A 23,455-nucleotide genomic window follows, 5' to 3' on the forward strand; every position below is an offset into this window, starting at 1 on the left:
GAGGAAATGTTGCTTTGTGACTCAGATGTTTGCATTAAGGCCAGTCAATCCCACCTCCCTTTCACATTTTTAGGTGCTAAGGTGTTAGTCAATCCAATATCCCCAACCTTGGTCTTAAAGCAAATAAAGAGACTACCATTGGACTACAGACAGAATTTTTTCCAGCAATAAAAATCACACACCTTATTGTCAACAGTGTTTTATTTATACCTACAAAAGAAAACAAGATGGTATCAAAAGGACAATTTACAAACTAAGAATAGTTAACATAAGCTCTTATTAGCATCTTGTGCCTGAACATCACACATCCACAAATCTTTCAAGTCTTAACGCAACAGGAATGTGTTCAGAGACCAGCAAGTACGTGAATAGAGAGAGCACTGATCCCAAGCAAAAGCCACCAACCTTTTAGATGAGAGAAGTCCACGCAATGAATTGTTAGGGAGGGACTGGGGAGAAGCAGTCCCATAGCTTAATATGGACATCCTTTCCCTAAGTGAGTTTCATTCATGACTGCAATAATTAGCATCAAATGAGGATTCTTCTGCTCATGTTCTGAAGCAAAGGCAGAACCTGAGTTATGAGTGGCATAGAGGCAGAAGATTTAACTCGAGTTACACAGTAAAAACTCTACTAGATTTCAGCTGTGCTCAGGCCACAATAGCTTTTGAGTTTTGGAATATGCTGTTATTTTGACTTTATGATACACCCCTGGAGGAAGAAGGGAAGCAAGCAGCAGACCAAATACTGTTTGCTTGCCCAGAGACATTTCCTGCAAAGAGATGCTTTCAAGACCTGCAAGAGAGGATACCCCGTCGTGGCACCTTTGTGTTTAAAAAAACGAAACAAAACAAAACAAAACAGAATTTTGGTATAGAAGAAAAACATCTACAATGGATTAATCAGTGCTTAGACAAACTTTTTCTGAGGGAGAGATACTTTGGTTTGAAAGCACAGAGCAGTGTTGCCATGTTTTTTCCTGTGCCTACCATCCTCCCTCAACCTCAACTTCTCTAAGGGGAAAAAGAGAAATTACAGAAGAAAGGGGGAGGGAATGGTGTCAAAATTCTTACATGCATTTATTTCAGCTTATGCTGACAACCTACCTGTATGTTGCACATTCAACCACACTTTCAGTACCCCTCAGAAATAATCCCTTCTCTCTCCCTAAAGAATTTTAAAAGGAAAACAAAAACAAAAACCTCAAGTATTAAGATCTTACAAACTAGTAGGCACTCTCAGGCCTTAGCCAAAGAATGCAGTGGAGCCTTCCCCCTTCAACTACACTATGAATGAACAATACCAGTAACTATTAAAAATAGTCCCACACTGGATATGGAAGAGGTTTCTGGGGCTGACTGATCTTCCTCTCCTGTTACAGAGAACAGGAGAAGGAAATTCTTTCCAGGCCTATCTGCTATAGGAAGTCCCAGTAAAACAGTTGGTATTATATGAAGGAGACAATCTCACCTACCTTCAGATGGAGGAAAAGTAAAAGGACTTGGGCTTTAGTCCTCTGTAACTTTTCTTAAACACTACCTACCTGTGAAAAGCTGAGTGCAAAAGGATGCTGAGGAAAATCTGCATCCAAAAGCTGTTACAAAGCAATGCAGAGAACAGAGTATGAAGAGAGTTAAGAGTTCTTAATAGACCCTTAAGATTCAAGATAATGTGGCCAAAACGGCTGAGCAGCTGGCAAGGAGTTGCTTTTATTCTAGCTCTACAGATAGTAAGTTTAAAAAGAAAATTTGCCCACTGAGTATATTGTTTATAATTAAAGGTGTTTTCTTACACTGCAGGTGAATGAATACTTAACCGGTTAATAAATTTCCAGTGAGCATCTATGTTCTGCTCACAGCAGCTGTCTTGGTTGGAAAATCAGTTTCACAGATGGTCCCTGGTTAAATGGGGAAGAAAAATAGGCAGCTTCCACCCAGATGCTGAGATGCTACATTTAACCATTGCAGTAAGCATCTGGGATTTTTAATTTAAAAGATATACATTAAAAAAACTCAGACTCAGCAATTTAATTTCTAACCTGACACTAAAATGGTTATTTTTCAGTAATTGGGAAGGGGGAAGGCAGAGTATATAGGATACAAGGCCAATTAGGAATTTTTTTTTAAACTGTCAAATGCACGTAACAAGCAATCAGCCAAAATGACAATGGTAAAGCACTGTCTTAAAAACTCATCAGGCCTGAGGAACCCTGTTCCAGCTTGAGAAACATTAAAAAGCATTACAGAAAATGTGTAGGGAACTCACTCTTGGGTTTTTTTTTCCTACTCCAGTAATGAGAGCAATTTAAAGCACAGATGCCATCTTCTGCTGAATTCAACTCTCCACCCTCCCCCACCCCCAACTCAGGACAAAAAAAATGGGCTCCCACAAAAGGGCCCAATACCTTTTAAGATGAAAAATAGCTCAAATATCCTCAACATGCAAGAAGTTGGGGGGGAAAAAATCTCTTCCAGTCAGCTATACATATATATATACTTTTACAAAATCTGTTACTACAACAGACTGGATCATTTTGGCGGGCAGAAGAAACCTGGCAGTGAATTCTAACTAAGCTGCATGAAAGACAAATCACAATGGTTGGGGGAAAAAATTTAAAAAGAAAAAGAAAGAAAAAGGGAAGAGGGAAAAAGGGAAAGATAGCGTTGCTTTAAATGTAGTAAGTCTGCACAAAAGTCACTACCACTTGAGTGGTTTCATTTACGTGAAGGAGGAGGGGGAGGAGGAGGAGGAGGGTATTGGTAGGCAGTCTGCCCCATGTAACCTATCATATTGGTAGCTCCTGGAGGCTGTGCAAACTGTTGTGACATCAGTGGCTGTGGCTGCTGCCCAGACCGGCCTATCCCACTAAACTGCTGGCTAGAGCTCTGTGAACTTCTCCCAGTTGAAGTGGTGCTACTAGCCCCGTAAGTGCCAGCGCCATATTCCTGGGCGGTATAACCACTGGTGCCATAAGCAGCTGCCCCATAGGTGCCTTGACCATAGGTATATTGGCCTGCTTGTGCTCCAAAGGCAGAATTTGGACTTCCATAGCCACTGCCGTTAGCATAACCAGCTCTATCGGTTTCACTACGATCCCGATAGCTTGCAGAGTCTCTCCGGCCACCATCTTTGACTCCTCGAAGCCTCCGGTCACACTCATCCTGATACATCAGATTGGGATTGTTGGCTGAAGAAGTGGTCCGGTATCGAGAACGACCTCCTGATGAGGACATAAGGAATTTTCAATGCCAGATACATGATTCAAACATTAACCACACGTGAAAATGCTACTAGGTTAAAAGTATTCATATTCTTTCTTAATTTAGCTAGGCCAGCTGACAAATGAACATTTTTAAAAATCACCCATAATTTGATTCTTTAAGAGAATATATTCAAATATTCAACTTTTCACCTTCTAGGCCCTTTCATTATTTGAAGATTACCAAGAAACACCCTCTAAAAAATGCAGGAAGGATCGTAAGAATGGTAAAAAAAAAAAAAAAAAAAAAAGGAAAAAACAAGGGAAAAGGGGGGGGGCAAGCCTCTAAGTTCATACCACCACAAAGGGATCCTCCACTAGTGCATAGTGGTTCTCAAATGTTGCTTTGCAGACCTAACTACATCAGAATGATCAAGCTTTAGAATAAAAGTTCAGGTTCCTAGCTCAATTTCAAAAAAAAAAAATCTGTATTTTAAAAACCTCTAAAGGAATTCTGATGTAGAGCTTTAACATGCAGTAAACTGGGGAAAAATCCTATCAAACTGATAGGCAAGAAACTCAGATCCTAGTGTATTTTGCAACTGTTAAACTATACCTGTCTCTACCATCATAAACGGTGTGAAATTATTGATTTCTCTATATGGAAAACTGAAAACATAACAAACCACTAAGGTTTTGACAGGCCCCAAATGTCATATTGTCTTACTTAGTAATTTTTCACAGTTTCTTCTAAGTAACATACATAAAACCTTCACTGGATTAAAAAAATAAGGCACAATGAACACAAAAATAGATACCTTGGCAGTACCTGGAAAACTCCAGGACTTACCCTTACCCCCTCCTCCGCCGCCTCCTCTGTGGTCCACCAGCTGCATCAGTTTTGGATTGATAGCCTGATTAGCCTCTTCTAGCACTTTGATCAACTCTCTGGCCTGCTTTAGGTTCCCTGGGGTGAAGAAGGTGTAGGCAGTGCCCTTGTTGGTGCTACGGGCTGTTCGGCCAATACGGTGCACATAATCCTCTGAGCTGTTTGGATAGTCATAGTTGATCACAAACTTGACATCTTCCACATCTTCAAAGCCAACAATGAGTCAGTGTGTAGGTTGATGTTGCAGGGAAAGAGAAGGTAAAGGACATGCCAACAACAGGTGGGAAGCACGAATGCAGGTGACAGCAAGAGGAGAGAAGATTAAGTTAGTAACCACTCTGAACAGGAACAAAAAAAGACTCATCCCAACAGAGTAAAAGCGGATTAATGATGCTTGGGACATGCAAAGGAAGGGGCACCTTTATCAGCTGTAAAATCCTAAGGGAATCCCATTCAACCACCCAAACTCCTGCCTCTCCTGTTTTACACAATATACTGACAGGAGTTATACTAAATTCCAGTTCCATCCTTTTCAAGACTGGAATGTAGAAGGTGGTACCGCCACTAAGTTACAAGGCCAAATCACTTCTACTCTGTTGGGAGAAGCCTGGCAAAATCTACCAGTAATATAATAAACTTACCTTTAAACCAGTCACAGAGCAAAATGAAAAATAAAAAACAAAACAAAAAAACTTCATATACTTTATTACTACATTTTCATGGAGACTTAAAGCAAGATATTTAGATCAAAAAATTCTTTTGCTTATATTAAAAAAACCCTGATCAGAGCCAAAGTTAAGTACACATTCATTTTCCTTCAAATTATCTTTCCCCTTTCAATTACCACAAGAGCACATTACACTAAAATTTCACTGTACTACCAAGCCCAGCTCTGCCAAATGAGGTTTTTTTTCTCAACTCAAGGTTATTTCAACTCAGTCCTTGCTTCAATTATCAAAGGTTGTCTACATAACCTGGAAAATTAAATAACCAGAGTGTGGGAAAAACCATGAAACCTTGAGATACAAGTTTAATGTTCTGTCCACTGCTGGGAATTAGATTGAATAACCTCCTAAAGCTTAAAATATGTAAATGTTAGTGTAATGCTTTCAGCTAAATGTATATTTTTACCTACTTATACAAACAAGTTTAATATAACAAAGAATCCTAATGTTTTGTGGAAAAAAATCTGCATTTTACAAAGAATATTCAGAAAATATCCTAGATAAAACACAGATTTTTGTGATATAAATAATTAAAAAACATTCTCTGTTTGTTACCAGACCGATGCACACTCCCTCCTCCTTTGGGAAACCGCTGCAGCCGATCCCGTCTCTTTGCCTTTTATTTTTGGCGGCCTCCTTTCGAAAACTCCGCCTTCTGACACGGGACCACTGGAGCGCGGGGAGCATGCATCAAGGGTCCGTGGCAGTGAGAAGTCCCCACACACGCTCGCTCTGTGAACTGGCTTAGATGCTTCTCTGTAGCCCCATTTGGTTGCCAAGCGCCGGAGAACCTGGGTTCGGGTAAAAATTTCAGGTCCTCCAACGCCTCCCCCAAGGATAATTGGGGTGATTGTAGAAAAAAATAATTAATAAAAAATGTAAGTTACATCCAAAGGGTCAGACTGCATCTATTGCCCAGACTGGATTAATTTCAGGGGGAAGGGGAGATGATTTAAAAAAAAAAATTCAGCTGTTGTTAAAGGGCCTGTGAAGAAAGGGGCATTATGTCTGTTTCTTATTACAATAAAGGCTCCTCAGTCTTTACTGACCCCTAAAGTCCTGAAATCACACCAGAAAGACGAGAAGGCAGTTATCACAGGGGGCAGCGTGAGTCTCCGGCTAGGGTCGTTGATGTAACTAAGGAAAACAAAAATTTACAGGGCCAGAATAGATGAGACTGGGGAGGGAAGGGGAGGTACGGGGTAGACGGGGAATTACGCTTCATGACCACGTCTTCAGAGCTAGGAAACAATGCTCCTTAGTTAATCCCACTATGTACAACCATAGGCAGCAGAGCAGACTGAATTACTGCACTGGATGCATAGACATGTGCTTTCCTAGCAGAAAGCACTGGGGACTGGAGTCAACAGTTCAGATACTAATACTTGGGAATACTTCTGGAGGGGTTCAATAAGGGGCAGACATGGTGCCAGTTCTTCATACTAGAAAGGTGTCTTGTGTGTGCACACATACAGCTGGCTGAGGGCACATTAAGAGCAAGCGCAGAATCTGGTTTTCTCCAGTCAAGCCTGCCCTGACATTATTCGTGCACTGCCGCTGTATTACCTTGGTGCCTTTAGAGAAGATGCTGTAGCAGGGTAAGAAATCAAAAAGTTAATGTTTTGGCCAGCTGCCTAGGATAAGAACTTTTGTCTGACAAGCCCTATGACATGGCCTGAATCTCCAATCTCTAATCAGGAGGGGCTGAGACTAGCCAATAGGCTCATCTAGAGCTGCTTCGGGCCAATGTAGATTTGCCTCGGCCATGTACTGAGTGATCTGCAGCTGATAGCAAAGCTTCTGTTAAAAAACAAAACAAAATAAATTCAATACTTTAGTTTAACAGTGTGTAGTTTAAACCAAAAACGGAAAAATTAAAAATATCCCATTGGAAAGGGAATAGTGGTTTCCTGAGGATGACTATTAGAAAATTATGGGAATCAAAGAACTTACCTGAAGGGAACATTTAAGAGGCCATCGCTCGACAGGAAGTGAAAAAAGGCCTGGTGACTCAGCTGAAAATTGCACCCCTGTCTATGAGGTAGAAGCCTTCACTTTCCAGGATCTTGTAGGACCTTGGTCAGCATTCTGCCATTTTGGTGGGTTTCCCCCTTCCTTTTGATTTTTATAAGGCAGCAAACAAAGGGGCCCAAAACAAGCACGGATGCTGAGTAACAAGAAACAGACTCAGGTACCTTCCCTCTCCCCTCTCTTGGATGAGTGGGGGTGGGATGAAGAGTCTAAGTTATTCTAATGACAGCCAATTGATTTGGTTTAGGAATGCAGGGGGACACAGAACAAATATTTTAAATTGTCTAGGCAAGATGCACAAAGAAGCTACCAGCACATAGCAAGCCTGTTTAAAAACCACCATCACTGAAAGCTTTTATGTAAACCGCTTTCAGGCCTCAGCCTCTTCTCCCAACAGGCCCAAGTTCTAACCGCACAGATCCAGACATGACCTCAGAGGGCAGAGACAATTTTTCAGTCATGGCTGCAAGTCACCACCTCTGAAGGAGGGAATGATGAGTGCAATGTACAAAAGGTCATCATTACTTTTGTATTCCAGTTTGAATACTTGTTCTCTTAATGTTGAGTATCATAAGGGAAGATGGTACTTCTTGCCTTACTAGGCAATAAATTATGTTAATTTTAAAGTATCTTTGTAACAGAAATAGTCTCATCTTTTTTAATATATAAGTTTTGAGTTACACCTGTTTTGTTCAGAATAATGGGCTAACCACAGAATACCTCTATATATCTTAGATCATAACAGGTTGAAAACTCCAGAATGTCAGCTTCAAATCAAGTTCTTAAATTGAAGACAGCACATCTATGATATAAGTATGGGTGGGAAGAGGGGATAACAGAGTGCTCATGATAATTTTACTTCAGTAAATCATGTTGGGCAGTGCAGATTTAATTGCTGAAAGATAACATTATTTACAGATTTACTAAATCCCCAAAACGTACTATGACAGCATTCATGAAACTGGACCTCCATACATCTCTCTCTCTCTCTCTCTCTCTCTCTCTCTCTCTCTCTCAAGCACAGACTTGTAGAGGGGTGAAAAATTACTGAAGAAACTAGCTTCTAATAGCTAGGTTCAATCAGGCTCATTCTATCCACCCAGAAAATAGAATAAAACCAGGAAGAAGTTGAGCTGTTCAACTGAATGTCTCCTCTCCCTCTTACTGTTTAAAACAGTCATGCCTAGGCCTTGCTGCAGACCAAAGCCTGTTTTTTAGGAGCAGAAAGAGACTTTGAGAACAAAAGGAAAAAACAAAACAAACAAAAAAACCCACCAAGGTAAAAAAAAACTGTGGGGGGGGGCGCGCCAGAAATCACACGCTTTGTATGTATGCTTCTCTTTTAAGTATTTATCTAAACACATGTATGTGCAACTCTAGTATGAAATGACAAACACATCTTTAAACCAAAAGATACATATACCATTGACAGAGACACCTATCTATACAAACCTAGCCCACGGGAGGCTACATCTGTGGCAATGAGAATGGGAGCCTTTCCAGAACGGAACTCTGCAAAACAAGGATACCATGAAAGCCAAGTTATAATTAAGGCTAAGCGATATGTATTTTTAAAAAAGACCAAATAAATATTTCCAGCTATCTGGCCTTTTTACCCTACCATGCTAAACTTTCAAGTAATGGTGTCAGAACATGGCAAGCTCTTTTAAATTTACAGGTAATAGTAATTCTTTTCAAAATATTTATTATATTCACCTTTAACAGAGAAGCAACAGATTTTTTAAAAAGTTACCTCTAATAATGAAGTGCCATTAAAATAGTGTGGCAACATGCAACAAAATTAATATGATCCAGAATTTTTCTTCCCTTAAATTATGTCAAAAATCACCTCCCAAATGAAACAAAATCAAAAGTGGGGGTGGAGGGTGAAGAAAGGGAGTACATGAAAAGACGTGAAATGAAAGGAGACACCATAACTTTGCCCTGTGAAATAATAGAGTTTATGTATTGCCTCTGCCCTCAGTTCCTGGCACAGAGCCCCTAAAACCCTTTAAAATGGGGATGCTAGGAGATAGGAAGCTTGGAACTTTGAGCCTCACTCCCAGTCCTTGGAGGACAGTAGAGGAGGTGGAGACTGAGTTAAAGTGATGAAGTCTCCATTAAAATCCCACAAGTACAGGGTTTGGGGAGCTTCCAGGCTGGTGTATGTACCTATAAAGAGAAGAACTAAAAAAAAAAAAAAAGGTGGCCTAAGTAATGAAAAAGCGGTATAAAGAGCCATTACTGACCTTAAAGGATGGTGGAAATGCCAAAAATGTCCCTAATATTCAATTAAGTACAGCAAAGCTAGGCAAACCCTGGTCTACGAGTCAAATCTGGCAAAATGCCTATTTCTGCAAATGAATTTTCATTGGAACACAGCCAGGCTGTTTCTTTACATGTCTATGGCCATTTCTGTGCTAAAACAGAAGAGCTGAATAGTTGTGACACAAACCATTACACAGTTGATAAAGCTGAAAACATTTACTACTTGGCTCTTTACAGAAACTCTGCCAATTCCTGAAACAGAGCAAGGACAATGCTTAGTTTTGAACTCACCATTAAGTACCCAATCTCTTTCTGGTTGACTCTTGTCTCCATGGATACACATAGCTGGCCAACTGTCAGAAGAAAAGAGCAAAATGCATGTTATGCATTACTGAAATATTATATACTACATTCACAATACCAATTTAGAAATTCCAACTAAACTATAAAACCTGAGGCAAATTGATTACCTCAGTGCTGCACTCACCCATCTCTGCGCATCCTTCGAGTGAGGTCATCACAGCGTCTCTTCGTCTCTACAAATATTATTGTCTTATTTTCCTTTTCGGCCATTATTTCCTCCATGAGTTGGATCAACCTGAAAATAAGAACAATAGTCATCCAGATAAGACTCCCAGCACACACATTACGTGGAAGCTATGTCTGCAGTATCAACCCTCCAAAGCTTTAGTACTTTAGTTTCATATTACTTTCTATACAGCTGGTTATTATTAAAAGCTGGGATTCAAATCCAAGGATCCAGAATCCCTGCTTTTAACCACAATGCTCTGAAAAATAATAAAGAATGCACTCTTGGGAAGCTAGCAATGCCTTTAATGTTCTCAAGCCTAAAAATACATGGGCTTCTATAACACTTTAATTTTGGAGGATTATTAGGAAAGGTTTATCAGCATTATCAAAACAGTGAAATCTCCCATACTTGTGGTCTTTTTCACTTTCCATGCAGACATCCACAATTTGGAGAATGTTGTGGTTGGCACTCAACTCCAGATTGCCTACGTTGATCTGGGTGTAATCACGAAGGAAATCCTCTGCAAGCTGTCTTACTTCTTTTGGCCAGGTTGCACTCCACATCAACGTCTGCCTATCAGGCTATCAGGAAAGGAAAGGCTTTCTTTTAGGCTAAGGAACTACAGGCAAAGGGCATAAGACAATGAATTATCAGCTTTACACACCCTAATTTGGTCAACAATTTTACGAATCTGGGGTTCAAAGCCCATATCAAGCATTCTGTCAGCCTCATCCAGTACAAGGTAAGTACATCGGCGAAGATTTGTCTTTCCTGACTCCAGGAAATCTATCAGGCGTCCAGGAGTAGCTATACAGATCTCAACACCTGCAAAATAAAACCAAAGATCTAGCCAACTAAGAATTCTTTATACACTGTTCATGTCTCAGCAAACTAAGAAGCACCAACTCTGGTGGTTGTACTTGGTGCTGCAGAGCATTAGCTAAATGCTAACACATTAACACAGTACCAGAAAACCATAATGTTAAGAAGAATTTATGCATAATCATCAGAACTTCACAAAGTTTAAGTCTCTAGCCATGCAGAACTTTCCTAAAATAGCATTTTAACCATACCTGGGAATTTGTAAACTGATGAAACATTGATTTCCCCTCCACCAGAACCCATTGTTTTCCTCTTCAATTTCATTTATAGAAATTAGTAAAAGAAGAGAAACTAGTAATTCTTGTACTTTTTAAAAAAAATTACCTCTCTCCAAGTCTCGAATCTGTGGACCTTTAGGAGCACCTCCATAAATGCAAGTACTCTTCAATCTAGAACATTTGCCATAGTCATCAGCCACCTGCTGTACCTGCTGGGCAAGCTCTCTGGTAGGAGCCAGAACCAGACACTAAAACAAACAAACAAACAAACCACTTGAGATACCTACCCCAAGTTTAAGGGGAAAAAGTATAGAAAGATTACAAAATTCTCTATTGTCTAATTTGGTACTTTCATAGTATATGACAGAGTGGTAAGTTGGAAAGGCATGGAGTATAAGACAGTGCTGTGGAGTGGGGCAAAAAAAAATTTCAAGGACTATTTATTTGGCATGTGGTATGATGCCTGACTTTTGATACATGATTCATTAGTTACGTAAGTAGATTTATAGGCTGTGTTATCTAGTTTTAACCAAACAACTCTCACAAAATGAACAAGTAGCTATAAAACATTCCTACAACAAAGCCACAGATTAAATATTAGAAACAGATGAATGAGAAAACAGCAGCGCTAGCACTTTCCTGACATATAGTTTAAGTTCATGGCCAGGCACATTAGGCAAAAACAACTACTTATACACAATCTGACTAGATGACCAAAACAATGCAAAATTAAGACATTTTGAAATAGGTATCATATAGATTGTCCACAATGATCTTTGCTTTGTGTTCTGATCCATTATACATTAGCTAATGATAATATAGCTAACTCTTATTAGCCATATGGAACATGTATTATGTAATTAAAAGCAATGCATTATTCCTTGCTGTGAATACTTTGAGACATACTGTAATAATGTACATATTTATAAATATATATAGCAAGTGCAAGCTCTATTTAAAAAAGTTAAAGGGGAGAGGGAATAGCTTAGTGGTTGAGTGAATGCTTAGCACGCACAAGGTCCTGGGTTTACTCTCCAGTACCTCCATTAAAATAACAACAAAAATAAATTTAAAAAAGTTTTTAAAGTTAAGAATGTACATTCAAAATATTTGAAGAACACTACTCAAATCTTGTAGGAAACAGCTTAAATAAAAATGCTCAAACCAGAAGATCGAGCTACTCTATATAAACATTTATAAAAGCATTACTTAACCACAAAGAATACACATCCCAAACCTGACTTAGTTCCACAGGGCAGGGATCTCATTTCATACTTCTGTATCCCTCATAGGACCAATGAGTAGTTAAGAATTGCACTTGAATTTAATGCACAGTAAATGCTTATATATGAAGGTAATACTCATACTGGTTAAGAATAAGACTTGTTCAAATTCAAGCTCAGCCACTTAATTCCTATACGACCCTGGGCAAGTCATTTATTTGCACTGTGTCTAAGATATATTTATTTATTTAAAGTAAAACGGAGATATTTCTTCCAGATATGGAAAGTGGGGTTGAGAATGAAATCTGAGAACATATGTAAAGCACAGTACCTGAAACACAATCATCAAGTTGTACTTAATCTTAGAATTATGAACAAACTGAAACACACTTACAATTGGGCCGTCTCCCCTTTCCAAGTAAGGCTGGTGGTTAATATGAACAATTGCAGGCAACAAATACTAGGGGAGGGGGAAAGAATGACAGTCATATCAAAACTAAGCCATTATATTCATTGTTCTAAATTATCACAGTACTTGATAATACCTAATAGGAAAGGGAAAGCAGAAGTCACAACTGTTACACATATGTGCAATATAAATTTGAACATAAAGTGTTTCCATATGTTTCAGATAGCTAAAAAAGCTTAAGGATTATCTATACCAACTGAATCAGAATTTTAAGAACTGAGACTACACAGAATATTTACAACAGCAAAATAACACCACATTAAAAAAATCTTCTCTTGCTAGTACATACCGCCAATGTCTTCCCAGAGCCAGTCTGAGCGATGCCCACCATATCGCGGCCACTAAGAGCCAAGGGAAATCCCTGGCACTGAATTGGAGTTGGTTCTGTAAAGTGCTGATCCATCAACACATCCATTACATATTCTGTACAAGAATAAATGTTATTGCTTTTACATAAAACTAAGGACACAGCCAAAAGAATTTAAAAAAAACTGTTAAGCTCACTCAAGGCAAGATTTACCTAGCTTTACATCTATCCAAGAGGAGTACTGTTTTTTTTTTCCTTCTTCAGTTACTGAATCTTTGACCTGCTGACTTCTTCTAAGAGGGCTACTGCCATGGCCATCTACCCTTATCCTCAGAAACTTGAAAACCACTGCCCTAAAGTATCTAACAACAGGGCATAGGTACGTGGTAGTGACTTATTATTAATCTGGTTCAAATTATATCCAACTAGAAAGCAATTTCATTTTGCCGTTTTCTAAAAGGTAGAGGCAAAACCCCAAGGAAAGATGAAAAACTGCAAAAAATCCCAAAAATCCTAAATCAGAGAACGTGTGAGCATTAAAAAAAAAAAATTACTTTTGTGAGGTTTCTACCTGTCTTTTCAATAAAATTCTGAGCCTGGTCAAACCTTTAAATAACCTATGACCACAATGACCATTCAAGCTAAACTAACAATTAAGACCCTGGATTGAAAAACACTTACGTGGGAAATTAGCATGATGGAAGGCAAACACAGGCTTAGGACAAACATCTCCCCCTCTCACTGTAATCTCTTTCTTTCGACGTAGTTCATCAACCTCATACTAAGTAAGAAAACAAAGTAAAGCAAATCAGTAAACAAGTTATTATAAACATGCAAAACTTTATGCTCCAATACAGCAGAACAATTATCATGGAATTAACATGTCTAACACTTAAGAATAGTGCTTTCGTTCAACTTCATCCAACTTTGTGAGTCAACGAAGCAGGTTAATAACAGTTCCATTTTCCACATGAGAAAACAGTTATTCAGAAAGATTAGTAAATTGCTCAATGGGAAAAGTAGAAAGAGGGAGAAAACATGGAACTTGGGACCAAGTGCTCTTTCCATTACACTTTCTTCTGAACAAGTTACCTACCATGTCACGGGGAGAGCTCAAAACAATCATGAGGCTAAAAATACAAACAGGAGTACATGATGCCAGTATTTTAAGTTTACTGAGTTTAACTTCACAGATGAAAAGACATGGCATCTCATATACACAGTTAAAATCACATAACAAATTGGCTGGGAAATATAACTGAGAACCAAGTAATATATTAGGTACATATTAAAACTGGGTTCTCTTATTAGTATTGCTATACATGAGTAAACTCTGGCTAATATATCTACTTGGTTCATTACTGCATATGAAAAAAGGTAAACAAATAAATAAATAAACCCCCCAAACTTACTGGAGTCAGCCTTGCCACTTCTGGATGTTCAACATAAAAATTCTTCTCAAATTTGGGGAGCTCACTCAAATCCCACTTCTTTTTACGTAAACGCTCCCCAGGATTACCAAATTTCTTCGGGGGAAGGCCACCACCACCTCTTGCTCCAAATCTAGAAAAAAATCCAAAATTTTCAGTTTATTAGTATTTTTAAAGCAAAATACCTTAGATGCCACAAAAACATGCAAAAAAGATGACTCTTTGGATACTACCAACCCCTCCTCCAGAAAACATTTTATTACTTTCATTTGAAGGTATGAGGGAAAGAAGTTCATACAACTTCCTTTACTATCCAACAATACTATTACGGGTATGGTAATAAATGGTGAAAAATTCAAAATTCTTTTATCTGGAGAAGTATAACATGGAGATTACAACCAGATTCTGGAACCAGAAAAGGTCCAAATTTTGATTCTGCAACTTAGTTATGATTTTGAGCAATTATTTAACTTCTCTGTACCTCAGTTTGTGTAAAGAAGAAATAACACCACCTATTTCAGAGGCTGCTGTGAAGATAAAAAATGAGTACATGTAGTGCTTAAAACAGTATCTGGGCATAGTAAACACAGTAAGTTAGCATAATTGTATTCATTCAATGACTAGTTACTGGGTACCAACTATGTACCAGGTACTATTTTAAGTGGTGCTAAAGATACTGAAATGAATAGAAGTCTCTACTCTTATATAATATTCTGACATGTAGGTGAGGACATTAGTTTAAGCTTGTATTAGGGCAAAATTGTGGACAGGTACAAAAAAATGTTTAAGCAAGTTGTCCCATACTTGGAACAGCTTCTTGAACCCCTTACCCCATTATACCATGATGAGCACTCCTTTTGCCTGCTATCTGCTAAAGAAAGCTACTAGGACCCCTAAAAGATTCAAAGCTTAAAATGTCCCTGATGCTGGTGCATTCCAAGACTACCCAGACCTTAAAATAATGACCTAGAATAAAACACAACTTTTGAAATTAAGATTCCTTTTAAGTCTTATTCATGACAGTCCTTATTTAAAAAAAAAAGTCTTTCCTCTCTCTGCCCCCCCAACTATTTATCTTAAGGGATACCATCCTAAAGATATACTGTCATTTGAAACATGGGGTTTTTAATATGCTTTCTACTGCCTTTATAATTAATGCTGACTTAAATATACAAGAGAGCTTTCACTCTTTAGAATTTGAGTACATTTGTGCCATCAGTTAAAAAGCACACTGCCTAATCCCTTGCATACTATGCCGTTCATTGTTTTTATTGAGTATTTAACTCAGTATTTAACTTGGCTTTGCAATAAACGCCATCTCTGAAAAATTATACATTCACATACAAAATCATGCTAGTTTAAATGTACAATGCACATCATTTCTGGGCTATACATGTACATTTGCTGACCCCACTCATTCTCTTTTCAAAACAATAATCCATTTCAGCTCTGTACCATTCAGTTAAGAATAAAACAATAGCAATTCAAATAATAAAAGAATTTTCATAGCAAAGATATAGTTAGGGCACAGAACTTATGAAAGAGGTTGATTTTATTTGAAATGAATTATTTGAAAGTCTTTTTTAAATTGATAAGGTATGTAATTGTCTTAAGAGTCAACATGGGGTAAAGGAAGTATAGATCAGTACTTCACCTTTTCCTCTTTTCAAATAATGAGTTTTTATTATTAAAGCATATATACGGTGAAATATTAAACACCCACAGTAAAGAAACAGAACCTAATTGGTACCTTGCTAGCCTTCATTTGCCTATTTCAAATTTACAACCCCGATCATAGTAACTAGTACCTCGATTTTTAACCATTCCCTTGTCTTGTCATATATTGTAAGTATCCTCAAGTTACCCTTTCAGCACAACTTTACTTAATATTATGCTTATGAATCAATCCCATTAGTGCAAGTTTTTCCTTTTCACTGTATTTTATTGTACAAATACCCAATTTATCCAGACATTTGAGCTGTTTCTAATATTCTGTTATGAACAGTAACATTACAAATATGAATTCAAGGGTATGTGTACAAAGGCTTCTCTAGGCCTAAGAGTCTAGGGCATAAAGCTTTAAGAGATGAGCCCTGGGTCATTTTCATTTTACTAGGTAACATTAAATTCTTCTTCCTAAGTGGTTGTACTGAAATTCACTTCTAAATTTAGCTATACTGTTAAACACCAAACAAACATTCCACTTACAGCTCTCCGAATTTAATGCTAATATCAAGTATTTCCCTTCCTAACAATAACAAGGTATAAATCAAAACAATCCTTTTTATTTAGTAAATTAAGTGATAACTGAGGTGCTTATGACCAGTAGGTCTGGTACTTGTGTATCTGAACCACTAAAGACAAAAATGTTTGTAGAAAATAGCATTAACAGAATGCCTACTACAGATAAGACAATTACACACCGTATCTCAATTCTCAAGAACAATGCAAAGTAAAGGCAATTACTATCCCATCTTCAAATGGGAAAATGGGCTCAAAAAGGTTCAGGATCTTGCCTAAGGTCACACACATATATACATTAAGAAGTGGTGTCACATTATTTTTTAAACAGAGATAAAGCTTTTGTTACAAAAAAAGTAACAGCACAAATCCACATAGATCTCTTAAGCAACTTTTTCGTTTAACAGGGACATTAAGATTTGAATCTCAGTATCTGGGAGAACTTCAGCTGTAATTCTGTTAACTTTCAACCCAGTAACCGTAGTATTACTAAAACAGAAACTTTCAAGCTAGGCTGAGAAGTTAATTAATGCTTCCGTGCAATTAGAGGGGGTAAAAAAAAAAAAAAAGACCTAAACATTAAATGACCAAACAAAACAGTTCTCCCTCCCCAAACACGACCATTTAGATGGCAATTAAAATCACTGCTTTGTATTCCAATGTGTTTCCTCCCAATTATTTTAAACACGACTAAAGGTAACCTTAAAATATTTTTAAAACTACAAGTCAGCCTCTTAGTCTCTGGTTTCAAACCAGGTTTCCAGTTCCATTAACAGGGAAGCCATTTCGCGTTAAGATTTTCCTAGGCTGAACTCCGACACCTCATCCTCTTCTCTCAGCAAGAACATCCGAGTTTCACAGATGAACGCTGAGGCCTGAAGAGATCAAATGACTTGCCCAAATCCGCCCGGCTCGAAAGCAAGGAAGGCCCAGGGGTGAAGCCCGGGCCCGGTCTGCGGCGGCCAGGCCGCTCCTTCTGCTCCCTGCAGGGCTGAGGCCGGGCCGCGCCACGCCGGCCGTCCGCGAGGAGGGGCTGGGGCGTCACCAAGCCCCCGCCCCCCACCCCGCGCCAGGTCACCAGTGACCCGGGGTCTAGGCCCACCCCAAGGCCCACGAACTAAACCGCTATTATGTCTCAGGACGCCTGGCCTCCCGGAGTCGGGAGCGTCGCTCCCAAGCCTGCAGTCTGTTCAGAAGTCTTCCACTCAACCGCACGATGCGGTCTCCTGAGGAAGCAGCCCCCCGCCCCCCACGCACACAAGGCCTTTCCTCTCCTCCTCCCCCCCTTACCCTCCACGGTCACGATCCCGGTCCCGATCCCCAAAGCCGCCTCCGCGCATGGTCCCAAATGGATAGAGATCTGGGAGCGGGGCACGGATGGCCGGGCTCGGGAGGGCCTGCGGCTCCGGTCTGGTGACGACCGATGGCGGCGGCGCCTCCGCTGTTGGGGCGGCGGCAGGCGCGGCGCTCTCTCGCTCCGACGCGCTGTCTCCCGTCGCAGACGCCACCGTCGCCGCCTCTCTCGTCGGAGACGGGAGCAAAACACAGAGAATCGGGGTTATAAAAGCAGTGGGTAGGTTTGGCTACGCTCAAACCCGGCAGTGCCGCGGTTTAGGCGTCTCCTTCCTTCCCAGCGACTGCACAAAATGGCGGCCGGCGCTGAGACTGCTCCAGCTTAACGCTACGTACGTCGGAGACGATACGTAAACAGCGTCTCGGAATAGCCCGAGGGCTTCGCGGAGTACTACGAGTATTCTTGAAAGCATTTTACGTCAGTTGCGGAGATGGCCGCACTTTACGGTCTGTAGAAGAAAAACAAAGTACGGATTGGGCGTAGAGTTCTCGCGCCACCTGAACCCGAACGTGCGGTGGGGTGGGGAGAGGGAGAGCCTCCGGAGCGACGTAACATTCTTTGCGTCGTTAACCGGCTCACTATTGCGAAGATGCGCAGTGTGCGTAACGCATTCTGTTTGGAGAATAGAGGATTTTTGCCGGGTTCCGACACGAGACGGAACTTGGGCCTGCTTGTGCAGTTTGCTTTGCAGATACAATAACTGCCCTCCATATTGCAGCCGTCAAGTTTCAGGGTCTCCAGGTTCTAAAAGCATAGGAAGTTCTTCAGGGTCTCTGGCTGGCGCTCCTGGATGGTCCTGCCGGCCCTCTGGCCCCACCGTCCTGGTCCTGGAGTGACCAGTCGCGCCCCCCGGCGCCATTTCCTTTCGATTGCTTCTTGCAGCGCTGTCGCCGGCGGCCATGATGGATGCTCCTGTCTGTTCTTTGGAGAGTTGGTCAGGCGGCGACGTCCCAGCTGAGTTAGAGCACTCTGTATTACGTTTGTTACACACTGGAGTGCATTTCTGAGCAGAATACTGACACTGTCCCCGGCCGAGTACAGTTGGCTAACAAAGAACCAAAATGTGGGTGGATCCCCCCCCCCCCACAAGGTAAACGCTGAGGTCCCCTGGGCGCCATGCAATAGCGCTGCCTCAGGAGGCTCGTGACAGACCCTTAGCGCCTTCCCGAGATAAAAAGATTTGAAAGCGGTGGTCTTCAGACACAAAAGATGAAAGCATATGTACGTGTTTTTAACCAGGCAGGGCCGCCTTTCTCAATTCTTTCTGAGCTGACTTCCTTCTCCATACAGGCTTCCTTCTTCCTAAACTGCACTTTGAAGTCCTACAGTCTTGGCCAGACAGCCTCACAGAATTATCACACTGCTAGAGCCTTTGTAGAGCAGCTGTGATTTCTACATATGGGCGATGAGGGGGAGATTTGAGGTCCCTCATTGTGGAGGTTGAGTGGTTTCTGCTAGTCTGTTCTATTTCCCAAAACATTAGAAAAGTGGAATAAGGAAAGGCTCTTCATGACAAGCTGTGCAGATGTTTCTTGGGCTACAAACAAGATGGACAACCATGTATTCACTGGGCAAGCGTTGAAGGCCTAGTGGTCCAAGCAGTGTGCTAGGCACTGTGGCAAGCAGTGAACAAATGAATTCCTGCACCTGTAGATTTTACACTTTATTGGGGAGATAGACAATGAATGTCTCTGTCAGACAGTTGCTAACAAAAATAAAAATTACAGGCAGAGAAAAGGGATTGTGTATGTGTGCCTGTGAGGGAGGGGAGTATGTTTGTGACATAGTGTTATACGTATAGTGTCTTGGGAAGGCCTTCCTGATCGAGTGTCGTGTCGTTTGAGCAGAGACAAAGTGAGGGAGCAAGGCTTGCTAACATAGAGGAAAGAGCAAGTACAAAGACCCTGAGGTACAATGTGGCTGGAGTAGAGCAAGGAGGAAAGAAAGGAGAGGGCCAGCTTGTGAAGGATTTGTATGCCACTTTCTCTTCTTTCAGGAAAATGGAACTCTCTAGAAGTTTCAAAGCAGAGCAGCATAATAAAAGGACCCTTATCAAACTGCAGTCTAGGGAGTAAATTGGGATTGAGGTAGGACAAGCAGGCAGATCAGTTGGGAGTCTAGTGCAGTAATACATGCAAGAAATGATGGGATTTGACACAGGTTAATAACCTCAATGGGTAAGGGAGAAATGATCTGATTGAAAATCTAGCCAGTGATATGTTGATGGGTAGGATATGAAACAAAGAAGAGTCAAGGATGAATCTTGTAGGTAGGTGTTGGCAACAATTAAGTTCCTATTATGATTTAGGCTGTATAAGCACTGAAGGAGTTATTTCGACTGGTTTGCCTATTTATCATATATGCTAAGTAATTAAATCTGAGGCTCTCTATATAACAATAACTAATTTATAAAGTAGGTGGATCCACTGAAATCCTTACATTTTTCCAAGGGAAAATAATTCATATTTGCTATGGCATCAAGGCCCTGTCTTAAAGCATCTCATAGCTCCTTTGTCTTCATAAAGATTTTCACAGTACATAATTATATGTTTCCATCATTATTTGACTAATCCTACTCCAAAAAAAAGGTGAACTTTCAGTCTTCCTCTGGGAGACAAGTGTCTGATTATAAAGTGAATCCATAGTATGCATTTCTCATTCTTGATATATCTGTCTTTTCCTACCAAAGATGGTTGAAGCTTATTACATTTTTTTCTAAACATAAAGATTTTCATTAAGCAGGGAGGTCAGAGAACCTTGGAATTTCATTAGTAACACCCAAGACTGTTGATAGACATGGAAATATGCTTCAGTCAATTCCTCTTTTATGTTTTAAACCTAAGCACTTACCATATCATCCAATAATTGTGCTCCTTGGTATTTACCACAAATTTGAAACCTTATATCCACACAAAAACCTGCACACATGTTTATAGCAGCTTTATTCCTAATTGCCAAAACTTGGAAGCAACCTGGATGTCCTGCAGTAGGTGAACAGATAAATAAACTGTGGTACTTACAGGCAAAGGACTACTATTCAGTGCTAAAAAGAAAGGAGCTATCAAGCATAAAAAGATGTGGAGGAAGCTTAAATGCATATTACTAAGTGAAAGAAGCCAATCTGAAAAGGTTATATACTGTATGATTCCAACTATGTGACATTATGGAAAAGGCAAAACTATGGAGATAATAAACAGATCAGTGGTTGCCAGGGGTTAGCAGGAAAGGAGGGATGATAGATGGAGCATAGAGGATTTTTAGGGCAGTGAAGCAACTGTACGATACCATAATGGTGATAGATGTCACTATACATTTATCCAAACCAGTAGAATATACTACACCAAGAATGAGCCATAATGTAAAATAGAGACTTTGGGTGATAATGATGTGTCAGTGTATGTTCATCACATGTAACAAATCCAACACCCTGGTAGGGATGTTGATACTTGAAGGGGCTATAAATGTGTGGGGGCAAGGGGTATGTGGGAAATCTCTGTACCTTCTCAATTTTGCTGTAAACCTGAATCTCTAAAAAATAAAGTCTTAAAACACCTAAGAACTGATAGTTATTGAGTGCTTATGCTCACCATGTTCTAGGTATGTGCTGTGAGCTTTTTATTTTATCCTCATTTTTAACGAGATAACATTACCTCTTTGGGATTTTAGAAAGAGCAAATGAAATATCACTTAGAGTGGTACCTGGCACATAATATTAAATAAATGTTAGCTATTATTATCTCTTCACTTTCTCAGATGAGAAAGCTGAGGCTTAGAGAGATTGTCACGAACCCAGGATCACACAGCAATTGGCATAGCTAAGACGCAAACCCAGGTGCTCTGGCATGATTTTTAACTTGGCACTTACATTTTGGGCTGGATATTTTGTTGTAAAGGGTTATTGTATGTATTATAAAATCTTTAGCAGCGTTCCTGCTCTCTACCTGCTAGATGCCAGCACACCCACCCTCCCAAGTTGTAACAACAAAATGTCTCCAGACATTGCCAAATGTCTCCCAAGGAGCATTGAGAACTGCTCCAGTTGAGAACCACTACTTAGGAAGCCCTGTGCTGTGCTACCTACTTGTGGGATAACAGGATCAATATCATTCTCTTTCAGTTGTCAAGTTTTTCTGCAGATGGGGTTTGCCTTCTACAGACTCCACCTGCCAACGATACCATTGCCACTTTTCATTTTATCTATGTTTTGTTATGATAGCAGTAAAATTTATACTCAAGACTCAGACAATTTCCAACAATCAGTTATTTATTCCTTTTGTTTAGGTTTAAAAAAACCATAGATTTTTGTTTTTAAGCTATTTTTACTGTGAACCATGTATAGTAAGTTCTGTACATACATTCTCTCATCTCATTGTTACAACTCTGCAATTTTATAGTCATTAAACCCACCTAAATGTGAAATACAATGCCCCTGCTTTCTATCTTGGTAAGACCAGGTTGGTTCTTTGATAGCTTTGTTTATTGTGTAGTTGACCCTTGAACAACACGGGTTTGAACTGCTTGGGTCCACTTATACCGAGATGTCTTTCGCTAAATATATACTGCAAGATCTGAGCTTGGTTGAACACATGGATGTGGAACCTTGGATTTTAGGGAAACTGTAAAAATAGGCTGCTTTTCAACTCCATGGAGGTTGGTTGCCCCTAACCCCTGTGTTATTCAAGGGGTTTATATGTTTAGACATGAAAGGTTGAGAATATTGAGGTAATTAAATCAACGAGGTAACCTAAAGCAGTGCCTTCAAACCATGATATACAAGGGACACCTTGGAACAGAGTTTTCAGGAAAACCATTTCCAGAGCATGAACTTTCATAAAAATTCTTTTCAATATCATAGTCACTGATATGATATGACTGAGAAATTTGTCCAAAATTGCACCCTCTCTCTCTTTACAAATAAAAAGAATATTTCTCTTCTATCCAAAATCTTGCTATAGACTTTGCCATGGATGTAAAAATCTCAGAGGTGACAAATAGAAGGACAACTAGAAATGCTAATATTGATGTGAAAAAAATAAATTATACTCTAACCACTTAGTAACACATTCTTTTGCAAATGAGGAGAATTCCGGTTCTTAATTTTCAACGAAATGGAAGAAGGACCATGTGGAATTTTCAGCTGATAGATCCTTAAAAATAACTTCTTAAGATAGACTACTGGATTTTTGCCATATAACTTGGAAGAAGATCAAAGAATTGAGGGACGTTACCATAACAAAACTCTTTCCATTTCCACCTACTAAATTATGTGATCAAAATTTCTCAGCACTTGCTCTAGAAAGGGAGAAAAAAATTGCTGAAATTAATATTTTTCCATGGGTACAAGATCTGCTTTTTCTTAGTCTCCTTCTATCTTATTAAAAGATGCATTTCCAATAAAAATTTTACTTTCTATTCAATAGTTATTAAGAGTTGTAATATATTTATATTACTTTCCTTAAATGTGTTCTAATAATTGCAATGATAACTTAATCCTGAAGAAATTTTAATATACAGAGCCTTAGGATCACAAGAAATGAGAAAAATAATTTTAATTTTTGTGCCACAATTCTGTGTGGCAGAGAAATAAAATTAAGTGATGAATAAGGCATTTGATATAAACACATATAATAAAATTCTAGAAAGAAAATAAAAGTTCAAAGAGAAAAACAGGATCATATAAAATGTTC

General features: G+C 39.5%; 1 protein-coding gene across 2 annotated transcripts; it reads right to left on the reverse strand.

The window, feature by feature from the left end:
* Window positions 1-183: 183 nt before the first annotated feature.
* On the reverse strand, window positions 184-18,094 carry DDX17 (DEAD-box helicase 17). 2 transcript variants are annotated; one of them, XM_072973522.1, is made up of 13 exons: window positions 17,705-18,094; window positions 14,156-14,306; window positions 13,425-13,524; window positions 12,726-12,859; window positions 12,362-12,427; window positions 10,851-10,992; window positions 10,309-10,469; window positions 10,053-10,225; window positions 9,600-9,710; window positions 9,404-9,465; window positions 8,297-8,356; window positions 4,056-4,292; window positions 184-3,220 (listed from the first exon to the last, which is right to left on the reverse strand). In XM_072973522.1, the coding sequence occupies exons 1-13, from the start codon at window positions 17,752-17,754 to the stop codon at window positions 2,715-2,717; spliced, it is 1,953 nt and encodes a 650-aa protein (XP_072829623.1). In that variant the 5' UTR covers window positions 17,755-18,094; the 3' UTR covers window positions 184-2,714. The 2 variants fall into 2 exon arrangements, with proteins under 2 accessions (XP_072829623.1, XP_072829622.1); XM_072973521.1 differs by having other exon boundaries at window positions 4,050-4,292.
* Window positions 18,095-23,455: the final 5,361 nt, after the last annotated feature.

The sequence above is a fragment of the Vicugna pacos genome, chromosome 12 (genome assembly GCF_048564905.1).
Source record: "Vicugna pacos chromosome 12, VicPac4, whole genome shotgun sequence".
In the NCBI taxonomy this organism is placed as follows: Eukaryota; Metazoa; Chordata; class Mammalia; order Artiodactyla; family Camelidae; genus Vicugna; species Vicugna pacos.

Coding starts and splice junctions, on each gene's coding strand:
- DDX17 (XM_072973521.1), bottom strand. CDS start 17,754: ATGCGCGGAGGCGGCTTTGGGGATCGGGACCGGGATCGTGACCGTGGA. Junction 13,525..14,155: donor AAGTGGCAAGGCTGACTCCA/GTAAGTTTGGGG, acceptor TTTCTTACTTAG/TATGAGGTTGATGAACTACG. Junction 10,993..12,361: donor AAAGGGGAGACGGCCCAATT/GTAAGTGTGTTT, acceptor TGTTTGTTTTAG/TGTCTGGTTCTGGCTCCTAC.